Below are 20,038 nucleotides of genomic sequence, written 5' to 3'. Positions count from 1 at the left end.
TAAATTATAGGAAAAATGGTGTTGGAATGATATACAAGAAATTATTGATATAAAGGGAAAGTAATTCAGATTCTGCTGTTTTAATCTTATTGTGATTTTGTTTCTTGTTTCAATTCACGTACTTATAAAGAAAACGCCAAATTAATGTCAAAAATCAGGAATCTAAACTTCTTTTAGATTTTTCTTTCTGTTTTTTGTACTTCTAACACCTGAAAAACAATTTAATTTAATATTAGAAGATAATTTGATTTCGCTGTTGCAGAATGACAAGGTATGTCGTGCGCACTCAGCCTATAACGATGAATCTAATTGGCTGAAACGGAACGATCAGTCACCGTCATTGGTAGAAACTTGAAATCGCTTCGAAGCTTCTATACTAATCGTAAGGGAAAGGTTTATACGATAATTACCAAAGAAAAAGTCGATTTATATATTTTTTTAGCACCAGGTACTTTGTTGCATTTTTTATTTATTTGTAATTATGTAATAAATAAAGGGAAATATTATTTTAATAGCAGTTTTCATATTTGTAACGTATTTGTTGAACGAACCAAAGTAAATAAGAATTGATAATGTTAAAATGCATGATAATAAAAATATGTTCATAAGGATATTTTATTTTCTCGATGACGACAATCACAATAATACAATTCTGAGGAAATAACATTTTTAATAGAGTATTTGGGTACAACGAAGTTATTTATAATACATTATCAATTATACAGTGGATTTTTCAAACAAAAAAACAAGGATAGAAATGTAAATGTGGTACATAAAAAGTCCGTTCCTCTCTGTAAACCTAAAAATAAAAGATTAAAGGTGTTTTCAACTAGTCAATTTAGTTAGATTAAAATAACAAATGAACCATATACATACACCACGTAAAAATTAAATTTCACATTTTGTTTTGCTCTCAATTAATTAACATTTAGATTTTGTAACCTAGAGCTTACGGCATTACTTATTTGTTCTTTGTCCATGTCGGTTATTTTTGCGTTTGATGTTGTACTTTGACCTAATCGAGTACATGCCTTTTTATGCATAAACCAATGAAGTCTTTGACATTCTCTATCACAATATTGCACTGTTTTACATTTACTGCATTTTTTACTAGCTTTATCTTCTCCACATGTGACGCAGACTTGTGCGTTATCAGAGAAAGCTCTTTGACCATTAATTGCAGCCGATACTACCGATAGTGCTGATGGTGGATCAGTAGCTGCAAGAGTTGCTACCATTTGACGAAAAATTGTGCTTTCTCGATATGGAAATTCTCTCACAGTTTCTCTTAAAAAAGCTTCTTGGTATTCTGGTATGTCATCATTTTTGCTACATTTTAAAAATTTTCTTATTAAACCTTCTATAGTATCTGACTTTCTCTCTTCTCCTTCTTCATTTGTTTTTTCAGTTTTCTCTGCCTTCATTGCTTCTTGCCTTTTTTGGAATTTAATTACTTCGGCGACGACACAACTGAGGTAATGATACTTAAATGCCATCACTACATTTGTTTCAGCGCCTCTTGTCATTTCTTTGTGACGCATAGATTCTAGAACTTTCTGTACCTACAAATCAGAAAAAGTACGTATTGCTATTTGGAAATTTTCATTATTTCATTCTTTATTTTACCTTATCAGCATTTTCTAAGAGACCAGGACATCTCTGCAAGTTTAGAGCTACGCGTACAGGATGTACATTGACTTGCATTATAAATTTGTGGAAAGAATCTGCTAGATGCGGTGGAAGCATCGATTCAGTCTGTAAACCCTGTGGTTTCACATAATAATCTATGTCAGCCTTTGGAATAAAGTTATTGATAGTTGCTACACAGTTGTGATTCCCAACAAAAGCAGCCATTTGTGCTGGAGTTCGTCCTACACTATTTGTTGCAGTCAAACGAGCTCCATGGGACATTAACAAATGGCACAGTTCTGCATTTCCACTTAAAGCAGCGAAATGGAGAGCTGTGTATGCATGTTCATGCTGACCTGCGTTCACATCAGCCCCCTAAAATAATAAATTTTAAATTAATTGTTTGAATAAAAATAGAAATCTCTTACATAATATTTTTTAAATTTATGTAGAATAATTTTTAATATCTAATTCATTTTAAAGTTCAATTACATTTCAAACTAAATACGTATATACTTGATGCCACGAGAGTCCGTAACTAACGACGCGCAGGTTGGAGGATGGTGGGGGTACGCAGCGAGCTCTCCGCCAATCGCTTTCCACTTCGTCTGGGAGTATCGCCAATCAGAGTAACGATGCGCAGAAAAGAACGAAAACTGGTCTTTTCGCAGTTATGGACTCTCGTGACATCAAATATACATATATGTTTGTTTATTAATTTATAAGATGAAGTTTTGAGAATTATCCATTTTATTGGATATATAACTTATGTTTAGCTTTTTAATGACTTGAATTACTTTAATAGAAAACGAGAAGTTATAAAAAATATTTAATTTTGTTGTTAAATCACCGAAGTTAACCTACCTGATCTAGAAGCATCTGTACTATTTCTTTATTTCCCTTATAACAGGCATGTTGAAGTGGACTCATACCATTTTCATCTACAAAATCCATTTTAATTTTATTTGCCGCCAACAACGTTTTAAGTTCCGCCACTTCATTGTTACTGATTTTCTCAAAAATTTGCTTTTGTACGTCGGTTAAACTCTCCATGGCAGGCGCCATTTTTCCTGCTATTGATCAAAGCAGTGGTAGTCACTGATCAAAGTAAAGAGAAGTGCAGTATCCTCGAGAAATTTTGAATAGAGAACTTTCTTATCAACACTTGATTACTACAAACAGAGAAACCTTCTCCCTGCAATAAAATTTTATCAAAAATAAGCTTTTATGCTTACAAAAAAAGAATCCATTCTAGCATTTCAATAATTTTCCTATTGTTATAAAAAGATGTTTGTAATTTCTATTCACTAATTCTATTTATAATTTCAAAACGTTTCTTCAACGCTATGTTGAATCAAAACAAGAATACTAAAAAAAAATACTGAAAATAGAAAATGAAATAAAATGATTTCAAATTTAAGGCAATAGATGCATTGTCGTTTTGATACTTTCCATAAATTTTTATTAAAGAAACGATTGTTTCATTTCACAAAGTAGATTATACATAACATCACAATACGAAAACTATTGAAAACGGAAGTCAAAGTGTTATCTAGTAAACACGCGATTTTTTTAAATTTCTCTCTGATACAATAACAAAGTTATTAAAAAGTTTGACAAATTATTCGTTCAATAAATATACAAAGAACTTTATGAACAATATGATTGAAGAATATATTGTTTCGCTTATGATACAGGTGTCGATCTGTTTCAAGTATTTATATATTTATTTATTACGTTAACAACAAGGCCTGAGCTGCTACCTATGGCTGCGGTTACAGCTCAGATGCGATGTATAAAATATAACATATAATTATACAGGATGATTCATCTTAAATGGAATACTAGAGTATTGTTTTCGATTCGTGAGAATCTGAATAATCTTGAAAACATAATTGAAGCATTTTCGAATCATAAATTTGATAAACAAAATTGTCTTTTATAAAGTATAATTACTACAAAATATATTAGGATTGTTACATTGAAGTAAAAGATTTCGCACAATAAAAATCACAGAAATTGTAAACAATGAAATTCTAAATTCTAATAAAAATTTTTGAACAAATTTATTTTACAAAATTGCTCGAATTATAGATGGAACATTATTCTAAATTCCCACAATTAAAGAAGACATTTAGATGTTTTACTTCTGATGGCTCCTTTCTATATGTATATGTATATGTATAAATATATATGCAAACGCATATATTTATACATGTATAAATATCGTTGCATCTAACGACAATAAACTATATCTCTGCACATACAATATTTTCTAACAAGTTCACGACGATAGTTTTTTTTTTTTTTCAAATACTTAATATCTACTCAACTATTTGTGATCTCATCAATTCTCACAATTAAGAAAACAGATAACTGTTATAGAATATCTTTTGCAATTTAACATTTTAATTTTCTATAAATACCTATACTGTATGGTAATACTGTAAAAAGGTTGAAATATTATATTCAACAAGTACTTGTATCATAAGTAATTAAGGATGGTAACACAGTAAAAATACTTGTACAAATTACTTCCACACAAAAAAAATAATGAAAATATAATATACTGTGATTCACAATTATTATAATCTGAAACTAAATTATAATAGTTTTAGAATACTGTATCGTTTTTACTTAGAAGCTTCACCCCGCTCTTTGCAATTCTATTGCCTTTATTAAATATCTAATAGGTAAAGCGTGGTTGCTTCGTCATTTTCTTAACATTTGAACAACACTACTTTTTAATGTAACGTTTTACACCTGACCGGTGGTTACAATTGCGTATAGTCTACACAGCATATACGCCTGGACGAAGCCAGACGATGTAAAAGCGTCGAATAATCAAATGGAAACTTGACAATAGAATGCATCATTTGGAATTCCTATTAACCTTTTGCAATATGCTAATAGAAATTGTTTCTGAACACTTTCTTCATTATTATGTCCTGTAAAACAAAAAGGAAAGAAATTTTATTATTTCTAAATACTTTAAAACGGATAGCACTCTTCCCTTACTGTCACCTAAGCTTAATTTGTGATATTTTATATATTCAACTCCTTTTCTCTGTTTGAAATGTTTTCTTTTTTTTTTATAATTAGAAGATAAGTGTTAAAGCTATTGCCCGAGGAAACTTCTTTCTTCTACATAATGAGAGAGCCTTAGATGTACTTGCTAGGTCTATGATAATATTAGTAATCTATTCAATAAGTTCACCTAGGAAATTTCATAATGCCTGTAATATTTACAGGTTGGACCATCTGCGACGCGTTCTCTTGAACACTATAAGAGAAAACAAAAGCACTTAATAGCGCATCAAATGACACTGTAATGACTGTGAAAATTAATAATAACAATTAAAGTTCTATTAACAGGTTCCAGGTCAACGAATGATGATCTTCAAAAACCTATTAATAGACTCTTTATATACAACACGATTTTTCTTAGGAATCGAGTCCACTGCGCAGAGGTCTTTGAAGCCTCGTCATAGAAGAATCGTCGAGGGGGTTATCGTAAAATCTAAGTGAGTGCGTTCGAAGATCTCATGATTCAGCGCAAAGAGTTGGATAAAAGTGGATCAAAAGGAGGGAACGTTAGCAAAGGTATACTTGGAACCGGGCACCGTGCAAAATCACAACCGCACTGTCCTAGACTGGTTCCGGAGGCGGATCTCCGTTAATACCCTCCCTGGATTGGATCATGACTTCCGTTTGTTCCTTAGTCAATTCTTGTTGCTCCTTCGACAAATTCACGTCTTGGTCCAGGATCAAACTACGACGAACAGCTCCGTTTGCTACCGATGCCAACAAGTCCGCATTTCTTTGTTGGGTATCCCTCCAGGGGGTGGTGAGAATCTTCAGTCTCTATAACGTGAAACGATCATTTAAATTGCCACGAGACAGAAAGAGAGAAAACAGAATCAATTTAAGATCAAGATAATCACCTGCATGAAACTGCCTGGCGTGACGATGATCTTGTAAATTGCAACTCCTGGTATCATGGCAATTGAGGAAGTCGCAATTAACCAGCCTAATACGTTTGCCCAGACAGGGTACACGTAATTCTCGTAAGTCAGTGGTTCGTAACCCATTAAACCATAAACGATGATGAACTGTAACAACATGGAAAGATCGTATCTTCGTTACCCTCATTATTTTTATTAGATACGTTCAGTTGGTCTAATAATCTTGTTATAAGCGAGCATTCTAACAAAGTTTCACTTTAATTTCATTGTACCATGAGGAATATCGGAGCGACGAATTTCCAGCAAACTCTCCAATAGATTCCTGGAGAAAATCCAATCATATCTTTGATATCTGCGCAGAATCTGTCTGTTCCATAGATCCAACTAACTGCAATTGATTCTGCCAAGACTGCGAAAAGCATAGAATAACCAGCCGCGTAACGATCCAACAGGTGGAAGAAGTAGAAGCCACCCTGTGAAAATGTAGAAGATATTTAATACATAGAATTATCTTTTTATAGCTGTTTATGTACTTTACCTGAGAACAGGAAGCTAAACCAACAATGAAATATAAGGTGAAGAGTAAAGCGACGAAGATTTCTCGGTGGTTGCCTATAATTGGGAATTCGTCACTGAGAGCGGTTATTATTGCCTCTGATCCTCCGAACTGAAAGATAGAAACACCGGTATCAGTGTTATTTTGTAATAATAAAATTATTGAATTTAAAATAAAATTAGAAGTAAGAATGAACATAGTTTCATGGAAATTATATCGAAGACTATACCGAGCTATCCAACCCCAGGGTAAGCAACATCATGAAGAAGATGAGTGCCCAAAACATTGACCCTGGCATGGTAGCAATAGCAGCAGGGTAAACAATAAACACTAGACCAGGCCCTTCAGTTGCAACGTCCTGGATGGATTTACCACTTGCTCGGGCCATGTATCCTAACACAGAAAATATGACAAATCCTGCGACAAAGGACGTTGCGCTGTTGATCAGGCTGGTTAATAAAGCGTCCCTGAAAGAAACAAATATTTTAAAGAATATCAATTTATTGGAAATGCAAATAATATCAATCTTTGTCATGTAGTGATAAAAATTTATTTTATAGAATATCGATTTTTAATTATTGCTGTATTTATTACTTGTAAACGTTATTGTGATATTTATTGTAACTCGCATAAGCGAGAAGAACTCCGAAGCCAGGTCCGAGGGAAAAGAACACCTGCGTTGCAGCATCTACCCACACCTGAAAAGAGATTAAGGGTTCTTAATAAAAGCCATGGAATAGCCTCTTCTTTCTCTATCCTACGATGTTTCAAATAAACCAACGAAATTCTTCATTTATTATTATTATCTGTCTACGAATAACTTTGAAACATTGATACATAAACAGTTTAATAGAATTTGATGACATAAAAGTATTATAAAAATAGCACTTATGATACATCAATTTAAACCTTAAAGTTTAACAGATATAACCAGTTAATTTCATTATATTTCATTAATATTGTTAATAAAAAAATGACTGGTCATCTATTAATCAATTAATACATCTGAGTGAAAATATATTAAAGTGTAGAACACCCCTCACTTTAGGATATTAATAATTTAATACATTATTTAGAAGAAAATAAATATAAGTTAATCAATGTACAATATTATTTTTACAAATTCTGATTAGAAGACAGATATCATAGATTTAGCTTTAAAAGAAGAATCATAGGATAAATCCTAAATAAAAGAATCCTTTTCCTTAAGAAGGATCACTGAAATTCCCGTAAATCCTGGGATCTTGGAAATCAACAAATTTCTACGGCCACCGTCTAGAATCGTAATTCAACGATCCAGAAGTTAAGCTAGCGGTAGAGAAATGCATTCCCTTTGCGAGCCGAGAGGGTCCGCCGGTCAAACACTAATGGTCATTATGACAGGTACACAGAGTTTCCATTTTCAGAGTCGTCAGTTAAACCTGGCACGTTTCTCTCCCTCCCATTTTTCTCGCGACGCTGCCCGATTCTGCCGACCCTCTTATGCCGGTGCATTAACTTTCTGCCCTTCACTTTTTTATTCTTCTCTATGGCCACTGTAAATGGCCACTTCATGATACCGCAATCATCCGGCGGGAAACGATTTACCAAGTCCACGGTAAGAATAAAGAACGCACAGTGAATTAGGATGATAAAACGTTTCGGTGGCTAAGAGTTAGAACTGACAAGGAATGATCCCGAACGTGGAAATTCAAAAAATTATGAAACTTTGCGAATATGAAAGGGGTTCCTCCTGATTAAATCGCAATTTTCGTTTTCAACTTGAAGGGGTAAAAATCGCCCTTAAAATTTCGGCCGCTTTACGTTTTTTTCTTTCGATATCGAACAATTTCATAAGCAAAAGTTGTTCATCTTAATACATAGTATCTTTCGATGCTGAAATAATAAATTATTTAAACAATTACAAAAGTTATAAACGAAACTGTTTAAAAAGAATTTCTTGTTTTAACATAAAAAGATACTGTGCATTAAGGTGAACAACTATTGTTTATAAAGTTTTTCGATATCCCTAACAATATTCAACCCTTTAAAGTTTCATAATTTTTTGAATTTCCACGTTCGGTATCATTCCTTGTGAGTAAAACCAATTGATTTTTGGAAGTTATAGAATTATTTTTAATATTTTCTGCAATTATCCTTTTACCTCTGCTTTCGTGATGGCTGAAAAATTTGGATTGAGGTAGTAGCGTATTCCTTCAAGGCTTCCTGGTAATGTGACTCCTCTTATAAGTAGAATCAAGAGGACAGCATAGGGAAACAGAGCAGTGAACCAAACTACCTGTAGAAAAGAATATTTTCCATTTTCTTTTAACTGGAAACTGAGAATCAGGAATTTGGAAATAGTACTTTATCAAATAAGTAAATTAATAATTGCTAAGGCATTGATATTAATTTTCCATGAAATTTATAATAGTACTACCGAGTTAACTTTGCTTACTTTTCCAGACGTAGAAATGCCTTTCCATAAAGAAAAGTAACAGATCAGATAGACCACCAGGAGACACATTGCGATGTCCCATTTAATCGAGCCAAGATCGTGCAAACCTTCGCTTTCGTGAAGTTCTAGAATCGCTCGGCTTCAAACAGAATTATTAAAAATCATCTGATATATTTGACAGAATTTTTAAATAAAATATTCATTATATTTCGCTTACTTGAAGTACTCTTGCGCGGCACTCGTGTACCACGTCTTGTTGTATCCCTGATTCAAATTATTATCGAAACGATCTTCAAACAGAGACGAGTTATTAGAATCGCTCGATTCTATGGGAGATGTTTCGTCAAACGAGTAAGATATGTTCGCATCGAATGCACGACAGTACGGTGTGTTCCAAGGATTGTCGCAAGTGGTCCATGGCAGGAGGCTGGAGAACGAGGCGAAGAAGTACCTCAGTGCCCAGGCGATGATCACGTTGTAGTAGAAGTCAACGTAGAATGCTATCAGAGCCACTGCATATCCGATTCCTAAGCAAATAATACAGAAGATCCTTTTAAGCGTGTTAGAAATTTAAATTTAATGGCGCGGTATAGTAATTGTATTTCATTATTTTGAAGCGTTCCTCAAGTACGAGTCTATTCATAACTAGTATAATAATTTCTCAGACGCTAATAAACAAAAATTAAGAACACAGAATATACATATAATGAAAATTGCTTTTACCGTTATCCTTTTTAAAATATCTATCAAAGCAAAAAAAAACACCCTGTATATTAACTCACTAATATCCAAAGTTGCATGTTCACAACATTTCATTGTGCTTATCGTTATCAGAAGTTCCTTTTTTAATTACCTATTTATCTTTAAAGAATACATAGCAGTTAAGGGTTAATTGCGTTCATTTAATTATTACAACAATATTCCAGTAATTTGTCAATGGAAATCGGTTCCATTCATCTTTAAAATGATCCCTATGTTCGAAGGAATTAAAAATCTCTCAGGACCTGTCCTATGTCCTGATTTTCGAATCGAAGAATATTCCATTATCCCGTGGGAGTGTCTTCTTGAACGGGGAATCAATTACGTCGTTCATCGATGCGGATCAAAAGGAAAGAGATCACGATTGGAGACAAGAGCGAAGAGGAATCCCACGCTTGCATCGATCATCAGGAATGGTCCTGGATGAAATCGCTGCGATGAAGCAGGAAATCGACGGAAATGGAGGCTCTTCAACCATTCCTCGTCCAAGCTTGGATTTTCCCGGATTTATACGCGTTACATAATGTACAGTACGATGCCTTAGGGTAGAATAAAAGAAAATAATACACTGGGTGTGTCAAATGCGTGGCTCTCGGTCGTTCGAGATGACAGTAAAGTGCCTTTGGAACGATTTTCAAGAAAACAGAAAAGTGTTCTCTTATATGTCTATTCAACTGCTATTGTTGAAAGCTTAGATACTTCTTAGAACCGTACAAAGGTAAAAGTGGTCTTAAATCACTTAAAAATAATAATAAATGTAAGTATCTTTAATCGTATTAAGTATACAAATTAATTTGATGCCTTTAACCTTTTGAGATCCAGGACTTTTACAAGTGTACTTCCTGCTGGGTCGAATATATTTTTTTGTATGAATCGATATCAATACTTGAAGCATGATATCGTTTTTTTCCTTATTTTGCGAAATATTTTAAGCTTGTAATATAAATTTTAGTGAAACTAATTTTGGTACATCTATTGATGCCGATTGTAATTCATGTGAAATAAGAAAGTATTGCCAAATAAGAAAGTATATCCAATGACGGTATAGATAACGAAATTATTATTTGCCACCTTTGCGGCCACATTCGACCGCAAAGGGTTAATATTGTTATTTTAAATTTGAATATTTTCCCCCGCTTCCGAGGACTTGAAAAGTGGCGCGAAAATATAACAATTGAAATTACTATGACTCTTCAAAAATAAATCTTTAATTAAAATAAGAAACATCATCAATATTATTTTTCTAAAATAAAATTAGCTCAAACTATCTAATATAAAATATAAAATAGAAATTAATGAATTAGAGAACGAAATTCTTACCTTTTAAAAGTGGCACTAAACGACCCCAACAAGTGATGGCACCTTTACGATTGAACTGGCCCAGTGCAAGTTCCATGTAAAAAAGTGGAATTCCTCCTACCACCAACATTATGCAGTACGGAACCAAAAAGGCCCCTGTAATAATCAATTTTCTCACAATTTATTTCTGACAAAAAAATTCAATGATTGTATTTAATAATTGATGAAAAAGATCAGGCTAGTATTTTTAATGAAATCAAACGCGTTCGATTTATTTACCGGTGCTGTGGAAAACGTCTGAATTCTTATCATCTTTGATGACATCTGCTGTGTGACAAGAGGGTGATATGAAGAGGGTGGGAAAAAAAAAAAAAAGAAAAAAAAAGTGATGCGCGAGCCACTCGCATCATCCTGTTAGCTGCATAACTGAATTGCAGAATATTTAGAGCACCAGTGGCAGCAAGGTGCTTTTATGTACGTAATTCGATAGCGAACTTTCGAAAATGCTGCAATTTGATTGTAAAATAGCGATTCGAAATTGATTCATCAAGCGACTAAAGGGTTACAAATATTGCAGAATACCTTTTGTTTGAATGAAATTGAAAAAAAAAAAAAAAATAAAAACCCTTAATTTTCTAAATTTTATTTGTAAATTTAGTTTATTAAAATGATTAGAATTTGTTAAAAGAATAGTTGTTGAAAACTTAAATTGACTTATAGGATCGCGTCAGATATACCTACTCCACATTCCAACAGACAGTTTCGTCTTTTTTTCTTTTCGATAAATTCTCCTTCGTAACCACGGAAACGTAATCGCATTAAGAAAGAATATTCCCTTCTTCTTATACCTTGCGGTTACCTTGATTAATTTTCATTCTCGAGCAAATTCGACGGAAGTGGCCTATAATATCTCACTGATTTGTCAGTAGGTAATAAAACTTTATCTTCATCTTCGTATAATTAATTCTTATTTAATATACAGAAGAAAATTAATAATAATGTTTCAGAAGGATACAGAATCCTTGTATGATTTCAAATTTATTTATTAATAATAGCTCATTTTAACAAAAGCAACGTTATTTCGAAATATAAATTAATTTTGTTTAAATTTCGCAATGCTGGGGATCCTTCTGAATCCTACCCTGCATCTGAGGAGGTTTCCTCCTTTCGTCACCGCCAAATATCCGGTTTTGAATAACACTTCCGTTCAATTTTCATTCTTTGAAGGCGCGGACATCTCCAAACACAAACACTTTGTAAAATAGATCAAGAGAAACTATAATCACGTTATTATCATTTTTTAAATAAAAGTACAATAACCAAAAACTAACAAGGAGGACTACTCAAGTGTTACACTCACTTATTAATGAAACTTTGCCAGCTTGTAGAGCTCGTCAAGCTGAACACGTCTATACCCCTTTTTGTGGGCAGAGACTAATTGTTTAAAAGATATTAATAATTAAAGTTAGTTACTACTTACATTGAGAAGTATAACAGACTCACACATACAACTCGCAATCTAGAGATCCACGGTTCAAATCCTTGATTCCTAATATTTTTTTTTTTAATGATAATTTGTCGCTTTATGAATAACTCTTACATAAAAATTATCATTAAAAAAAAAAAAAAAAAAAAAAAACAGTACCCAGGATTTGAACCGAGGACCTTTAGATTACGAGTCATGTGTTTAACCACGGAGCAGATTCGTAACTTGCAAGTTGAAGGTCCTCGGTTCAAATCCTATGTTCCCAAAAAAATTCTTTTTTTTTTTATGATAATTTTTATGTAATAATTATTCAAAAAGAGACAAATTATCATTAAAAAATAAAAAAAAATGTTGGAAATCAAGGATTTGAACCGTGGATCTCTAGATTGCGAGTTTATGTATGAGTCTGTCTCACAATGTAAGTAGTAACTAACTTTAATTATTAATATCTTTTAAACAATTAGTCGTCTGCCCACAAAACGGGTTATAGGCATGTTCAGCTCGACGAGCTCTACAAGCTGGCAAAGTTTCATTAATAAGTGAGTGTAACACTTGGGTAGTTCCCCTTGTAAGAGATGGTTATCAATTACTAACACGTGGATCATCGAGAAAATAAAACGTTTAAACCGGTGTTCGTCACGCTTCATTGATTAAAGCATAAACAAATTAGAATCAAGCATGACTTGAAATGCACGTGACTCGTGATTATTGCATAAAATGCATAATACACGTTTCTATTAACGCTTGAGACAAAATTACGATCAGGATTGAAAGTACACAATGAGGCATTGTGTAACAGATATGAATATTAAATATCAAGTGAGTTCTACGAACAGCAGCAATATTTCATATGGGTACGTTCGTAGAATATTTGATTTTAAAACGAATTTAACACTAGAACTACCGACGTTTGATGCACACTAATTTCTAAGTTGAAAATAATACAGAAAATTAAATAGATACCGGATGAAACATAATTTAATATTATATATCCATTCTTTATCTCGACATACATTCCAGGAAAAATACCTTGATAAAATTTATAATTTAAAATAAAAAACTGGAAAGCAGTCGTTTTGACCCCTTTGATAGTTCCAGTGTTAAAGAAGAGAATAATAATGTTATTTTTAAAATAATAATAAAATTTTAATATTTTGTTGGAATCAGTAAATTTTTTGATGTATAAACAGAAAATTAGCAATTTTCAAATTGCAATTAGTGCTTTTTTCGAAAGCAATTGTACTTCATTTATTCCTAGGGTAATTATTTAATCTTCCGTTAGAGAAGATCAGTATCGTTGTGTACTCGGAGACGGGTAGTAAACGACGGTGCGAAATTGGCAAATTTCCGCAAAGAAGAAGCGCGAAAGGTAGGAGGAAATCAGGCGACATAATGGATCGCGTATGGTGATATGCAGCAGGTAGAGGCGTCGCGGACATTCATGATCAAAGGCCGGCCCGAATGGGAAATTATAATTAATTAAGGTAATTGGAAATTAGCGACCGATCTTGCCTGTACTAATGGCGCGCCCTACTCTCCTCTTAATTGAGTTAGCAGCCGCTTTTGAGGAGCCCCGTATCGCTGATAGCTGGCCCTAATCGTATTCCTACGGGAGACTCGATAGAACGAGGCTAATAGCATCCCAGTCGACGGAGGACAGTCTTACAAGTCGTTGCGTGTTGCTTGCTGGACTTGTTGTTTGAAACTTTGGAAAAGGGAGCCAAGTTACACCCCTTGACGCTCGTATCACTGGATTCTACGCGGGAAAGTGGGAAACGTGTTTCAAATCCTCTTTACTATCAGCTGTTAGACTTTTAAAGTTCAATCACAAACTAAAAATTAAATACTTTCATTCAAAAATTTCGTTTCGTGTGGTATTAGGCAAATATAGGGTGTATCAAAAATATCATACAATGTACTATTAATTGCTAATTGATGACTTATATCGTAAAATGGTATAGGAAGTTTTTGTTTGTTTTTCCATGAAGAATTTATAGTTTTCAGATTATGGAATATCTATAAAGAAGAACTTAGGAAAATTAGAGTTTTATGCACCAAATGGCTGATTTAAGAACATAGAAATTCTAATGCAATTTGATGACATTAAAGTCTAAATAAAGTAATTATATAAACGATTCACCGATATTCCTAATACAAAATGGCTGGTCCTTTCTTAAACCTAATAATAGAAATCGGGATGAAGAAATTCATTCAAATAAATTTCAATCGTAAATATAATAAAATCTGCATCTAAAATTTAACTAAATATCGTAATCAAAAACACGAGAATAATTTGTTAGGAATTAGAGGACGCAATCTCGTCGAGTCTTAAATTGCTCTTTCACTTTAATTTGAGCCAATTTCGAGTGTTGCAGACACTTTCGCTGGATAAGAAGCTTCCAAGTGAAATCTAAATCCCGGGGTCATTTTCCACGAGGTAAATGCCAATTAGTCGAACGGTTAACGCGGTATTGCATCGCTTGCTGGAGTACATTACTCGATGCATCCCCTGTTGCAGCTGCGAAATAACGCTTCACAATGTTACACAAGCTGTTGAAACGGAGGGAAGAAAATGACCCATGGCAGAGAAAATAATAGAAAATGTATCGATACGTTATTAATATAACTTTCCATTTTTTATATAATTCTTTTAAAAAATCAATTTCGCAACCTATTAATTATCTTTTCTATCAATTACTTAAAATGAATCTCGTATAAAAAAATGAAGGTAGTTCATTAATCCTGAAATGAAAAAATTGCTTGCCATCAAAGCAATCTGTTTTTAAATGAAATATAAACGAGTTTCTCGTTGTAAAATCTGTTTACTCTTTCAATTTTTTTTATTTCCTCGTCATTTTAAATTAACCACGACAAGTGTTACCGGTTATTATAGAATGATACACCGTGTTAATTCCGTAAGTGTTCTCGGGTGTAACATTATCCTATCGGAATTGAAGTGTTGTTCTCGTAAAAAATACAGCAATAACCGCAGAACTAATCTATACGAAGGAAATCATTAAATTACCAGCGAAAAGTAGTTGCATGAATAAAAACATGATTAGATATTACACGTAACGAGGAAGATGCAGAAGATCGTGATTCATACCTGATTGAATGAACAGTTTTTATTCAGACAATAAAGAAGATTATGGAATTATTCAATTGACTCACCGCCGCCGTTTTTGTAACACAGGTAGGGAAATCTCCAGACATTTGCAAGATCGACGGCGAATCCGATCACTGACAAAAGGAAGTCAACTTTGCCGGACCAGGTCTCCCTGCCGTCCACGCTTCCGTTCATTTTTGGAGGATTCTTCACCACCCTCGACGACATGTCTCGTTTCCCTGCAACAAAACCATTAATTAGTCTAACTTGTCTGTTTCAATTTTGCAAAATGATGTTACTGAATTTTTTTAATATTCTGAAGTATTTTTTTATTATTTTTAATTTTAATTAAAATAATTATATGAAAAAGTACGAAAAGCAGAAAAAATGTACAGGAATAATAAGAGGAGCTATCTAAAATTATAATTATTCATAATTAGAAAAAAAAACAAAACTTTATATGTTAATAAAAACAGTACGTTATTACACGAAGTTATAGTATAGATTATTGTAGGTGTAGAGTAGGCATTATAATAAGACCGACGCTTCCAATGGGTTAATTATTCGATTTTATTAAATTTCTGACGCCATTCACTGTGGAAAGCAGAGGAGGTACTCCAGGTACAACAGATCGAGATCCATCGAACCGACAGCGGAACTGACAAGCGTAATGGCTTCTCTCTTCCAAGAGGATTTTTTTCCCCTAAACCGATAGTGCCTTAAAAAATTTCTAATTCCTTGTCTGTCGAATTAGATCTAGAAAACACGTTCCTTCTTTAGAATTATAATTAATTCAATGTTTTGAATGGAACAGTGTAATTTCATTTTACATCATTTTACAACAAAGATTCTATCATTTAATAATTTTACATCACTACATAAAAAAATACTTTTCCAATAAATTATTAAAAATAATCACATTGAATCTGTCTCTATATTATTAATGTCATCTTTTTATTTCAAATTTTTCCACGTTTCTATGGATTTTAAATGCTACTAATAAGGCAGCGAATAAATAACTAAAATTGTTATAATTTTTATAAAATAATTGTTTGAATAAAAAAATTCCAATTAAAACCTTGAAGGTGCTCTCAAAGTTTTCATTAAAAATGGGTATTTTATTCTTTGCAATTTAGTGAGTCGGAAGTAATTACGGACACATAATGCAGTAACGATAGTTTACGATCTATTAAGATCGAAAAATGTGAATGATAAAAACGTCGGAGGTAATATTATTCCATAAACCGGACGCGGGTATAGAAGGGATGGTTTTCGAGGCGCGTGCGGGCGCGGTCGCGTGTAATTTGGCGACGACAAGTTATCGATAGCCCTTCAAGTGACAACGCTTAACCCCCAGAGCGGAGGCTCATTGTGCCCTGGTGACGGGTTCCGGACAAACAGCGTATATTTCAAAGGCGGCCGCGGCACCGGCTTCGAGGGGACTCTCGACCGAGGGGTTTTCTGTCACATGCACTGATCCACGCTTGTCTATGGATCGACCCGATTAATTGATATTCGGCGGTTATTGCCGAACAACTATACGGAACTTTGCGAACAGGTGAGAGCAAAAAAATCCTCTTTCCGACATTTCATTTCACTTAGTTTCTGTCTATGCGTTTGGGTTTGTGTCGATGACACCCTTTGGTTAATTTCAATCAGTAAAACCCCTTTCCTTATAGAATTAAATTCATTTATTTTAACAGTTTGTGGTTGATTTATAGATACTTAAAATTCAATTGTAAATTATTTTTATTTTGGTCTCTTTAGATTTTTATTCAGACTTTTCTGAGAAGGACCAGTTTTAATTTAATAAATGCAACACAATGTACAGATTTTTCAACCACTACTGAATGTTAATAGTGAATTTTCTATTATCTTCTATCCATTTGCCGCTGCCTGGTCTCTAAAGGGTTAAACTCTCGACTCATCTAGACAAGATACCCTCTGCGGTTTACGAATCCGATACAACATCCCTCCGCAAGATGGTAGTCGGATGAAGCACAAAATTGATCAGAATTACAAAATTTCAAAAAAGAAAATCAATCGTCACAATTTTACATGAAAGAAAATATTCAGTGCGAAATTACAAAATTAAAATCTAATAAAACTATCTTTTAAAAAAGTAATAATAAAGGAAGAAGCTTAAAATATAATTACATAAATAATTTAAATGTTTTATTCCCCTTTACCATCTTTGAAAACAAATTGAATTGTTTAATAATACTAAAAATAATTGTGTTTAGGAAAGAATAGAAAACGCGTTAGAAGTAGCATTGCCTTAATGTCCTGTCGCATTAGTATGATACCTTGTCGTACGTGCAACGTTACAACGTGGTAAAAACTGCACTCGAGTGCAATTAGATTAATCACGAACGCGCGAATAAGCGTTGCGAAATAGAAAACGGTCCGAGAAACAATTCTAAGCACATACCCTGCTCACGATTGTTTCAGCATCCGAGGAAGAGCCTTGTTCGGAAGAAACAAAAACGCGAAACTGTCGCGAGTTCCTCAGGATTGAAACTGTGACATGACCGAGGATAGCCAGCGATCAAGAAGGTACAAACGGTGGAGGGAAGGTGCATACAAAGAATGCAAATTCGAGGAAAAATAAGGTAAGGAAGGGGATTTCTTGATTTTTTATTATCAAGGAAACAAACAAGATCTTCGGTGTTAAATTATAATAATTACTCATGTTTCATCTTGGATTACCATTCGTGTATGTACGTATCTATTATTAAATACATCATTTCGCTGAATTTTGGAAATAAATTCATTGCTTTTCAGTATGCAATATTTTGGTACCCTTTAGGTTTTTACTATATTTGTGTAATAATTTCTTACTAGATGATTTATTTTCTCAAGGAATTTTTTATCAAATAATTATTGTTAAAGAATACTCAGGTGCAGAGTCAAGAAGATTTATTTAAAAATATAAGGGTAGTAAATGGCTAACTCTTGAATTGAAAAGAATAAAAGGGAGAAAATTGTGAAAAACCATGCTACAATGTAAGAACATAATTTACGATCTTAATTCATAATCCTAACTTATGATCTCAACTCCGTGATAATGAATATTAGTTGGCATTTTCTTTTAATTGTTTTTTAAAATATGCGAACTTAATGCTCTCTAGATCGCTAACAATGCGACTACTTAACAATAAGTATGGTTTTTCGAGTTTCTATCAAGGAAAAATCGTTGCTACGTAGAAGGATTGTAATGATAATGTATGTATTTTCCGAGAATCACGTTACTAAGATGAATCGTTTGAAAGATTCATATTAAAAATGAATTAGAAATAGAAACACGAGATAGATTAATAATCAAACCGCAAACGACCCTGAGAAATTAAAGAATTTACAAATGCTATGCAAATAAATAATATTGAACTTGCTATATATGCATTATTTCAATTTCATTATCTCGAGATGTTCCTCAAAAAATTCAATTTTTTAAATATTTTTATTAAATTATTCATTTTTTAAACATTGAAGCTTAATTTCTTTGATAATAATAGTTCATTCTAAACATTAAAGAAATTGCAGTGATAAGGGTTTTGATTTATTTACGTAAACACCTGTAGAACATGGTTCTCGAGGATTTGTGACCTTCTTCCGGTTTAACAGACATATCTTAATATTGAATTAAAATCATTTAAAAACAATATTTTGTCACATACACTGTTACAATTTTCAAGTTTTCAAAATAAAAATTAAATTACTTTTTATATTAATTGTTCCACCCTTCAGAACTTCCATATTCACATAACCAATGATTAAATAAATAATGGAAGTCAATAAAAGTGAAAATAACTTAAATCGCTAAATTATTAATTTTAAGCTTATAGAAAGTATAATTATGCGATTACTTACCAAAGAACGTGGCCAAAACAATTAACAAACGAAACCGGCGATGCTGTGGCTCGGCAAGACACCACGACACTGATCGTGGATCTCTTCGGTCCACACGACTCCTACGACGAGAACCCGCCACAGGGTCAAAAGTACTTCGAAACTGGTATCCGTCAAACCCATTCCCGCGTCACTGACCGTCGACGAAATTTTCCTTGTGGAAAGAAAAACCTTGTTACGAGGATAACTAATCCCAAGGATTAGCAAGAGCCTCGTTCGCGAAAGGAATCGTTAAGACGTCTTATTTACGCGCGCTTTTCCAGTTACTTGGGAGGCAGTCTGCGAGAACTGCCGTCGCAAAAGCGAACGGTCGGTCCCTCTGCAGACAAATTTCCGAACCAATTGCACATCAATCACAATGGAATGTCATCAGGAAATCGGTATCAATTCGAAAACAGAACCGCGTCGCAAAGGTTCGAAAGAATGAGTGAGGAACTTTGCTGATGGCGGGACGTATATACGACCGAAGATCATATGACCTCGACACATGCGCACGATAAAAAGGCGCGCGCATCATTGTTTTGAATTTCAAATAAGTTATTTTTAAAATAGCTTTGAGGTATTAAATGATAGATCTATTATCGCAAAACGAAGCTTAGCGATTTTTATTCACCTTTGTGTGTATTTTATCCGAACACCTAATCTTTACTATATTACGTTGTATAACCTTAAATCTTTCTTCTTTCTAATTAACTTTCATTGCAATTATTATATATGGATATCATATTTAGATATTTTTCTTTACCAGAAACTACAATTTTATTGTAGTTAAATTAAGAAAAGAAATCAGATATTTGAATCTTTTATCTTGTTATTATCAAACATGTGATGTAACATATAGCGACATCTTCCACAGATATTTCAAAGTCGCATGCTCGTTAGGGATATGCCT

At 33.3% G+C, this 20,038-nt stretch overlaps 2 protein-coding genes across 3 annotated transcripts; both read right to left on the bottom strand.

The window, feature by feature from the left end:
• Window positions 1-650: 650 nt before the first annotated feature.
• LOC117608209 (ankyrin repeat and MYND domain-containing protein 2) lies at window positions 651-2,732 on the bottom strand. The gene is made up of 4 exons (XM_034332927.2): window positions 2,494-2,732; window positions 1,627-2,004; window positions 877-1,562; window positions 651-799 (listed from the first exon to the last, which is right to left on the bottom strand). The coding sequence occupies exons 1-3, from the start codon at window positions 2,692-2,694 to the stop codon at window positions 918-920; spliced, it is 1,224 nt and encodes a 407-aa protein (XP_034188818.2). The 5' UTR covers window positions 2,695-2,732; the 3' UTR covers window positions 651-799; window positions 877-917.
• A 1,940-nt stretch (window positions 2,733-4,672) lies between these two features.
• On the bottom strand, window positions 4,673-19,555 carry DAT (Sodium-dependent dopamine transporter). 2 transcript variants are annotated; one of them, XM_034332925.2, is made up of 12 exons: window positions 19,108-19,555; window positions 15,303-15,476; window positions 10,667-10,801; window positions 8,805-9,114; window positions 8,588-8,726; window positions 8,294-8,428; window positions 6,745-6,848; window positions 6,380-6,617; window positions 6,133-6,261; window positions 5,867-6,067; window positions 5,574-5,741; window positions 4,673-5,493 (listed from the first exon to the last, which is right to left on the bottom strand). In XM_034332925.2, the coding sequence occupies exons 2-12, from the start codon at window positions 15,463-15,465 to the stop codon at window positions 5,278-5,280; spliced, it is 1,938 nt and encodes a 645-aa protein (XP_034188816.2). In that variant the 5' UTR covers window positions 15,466-15,476; window positions 19,108-19,555; the 3' UTR covers window positions 4,673-5,277. The 2 variants fall into 2 exon arrangements, with proteins under 2 accessions (XP_034188816.2, XP_034188817.2); XM_034332926.2 differs by lacking the exon at window positions 19,108-19,555 and adding an exon at window positions 17,669-17,765.
• Between the last annotated feature and the right edge of the window lie 483 nt (window positions 19,556-20,038).

The sequence above is a fragment of the Osmia lignaria genome, chromosome 15 (genome assembly GCF_051020975.1).
Source record: "Osmia lignaria lignaria isolate PbOS001 chromosome 15, iyOsmLign1, whole genome shotgun sequence".
In the NCBI taxonomy this organism is placed as follows: Eukaryota; Metazoa; Arthropoda; class Insecta; order Hymenoptera; family Megachilidae; genus Osmia; species Osmia lignaria.
Note: the sequence above shows the minus strand (reverse complement) of the source record. Positions and strands in the feature narration are given on the sequence as shown.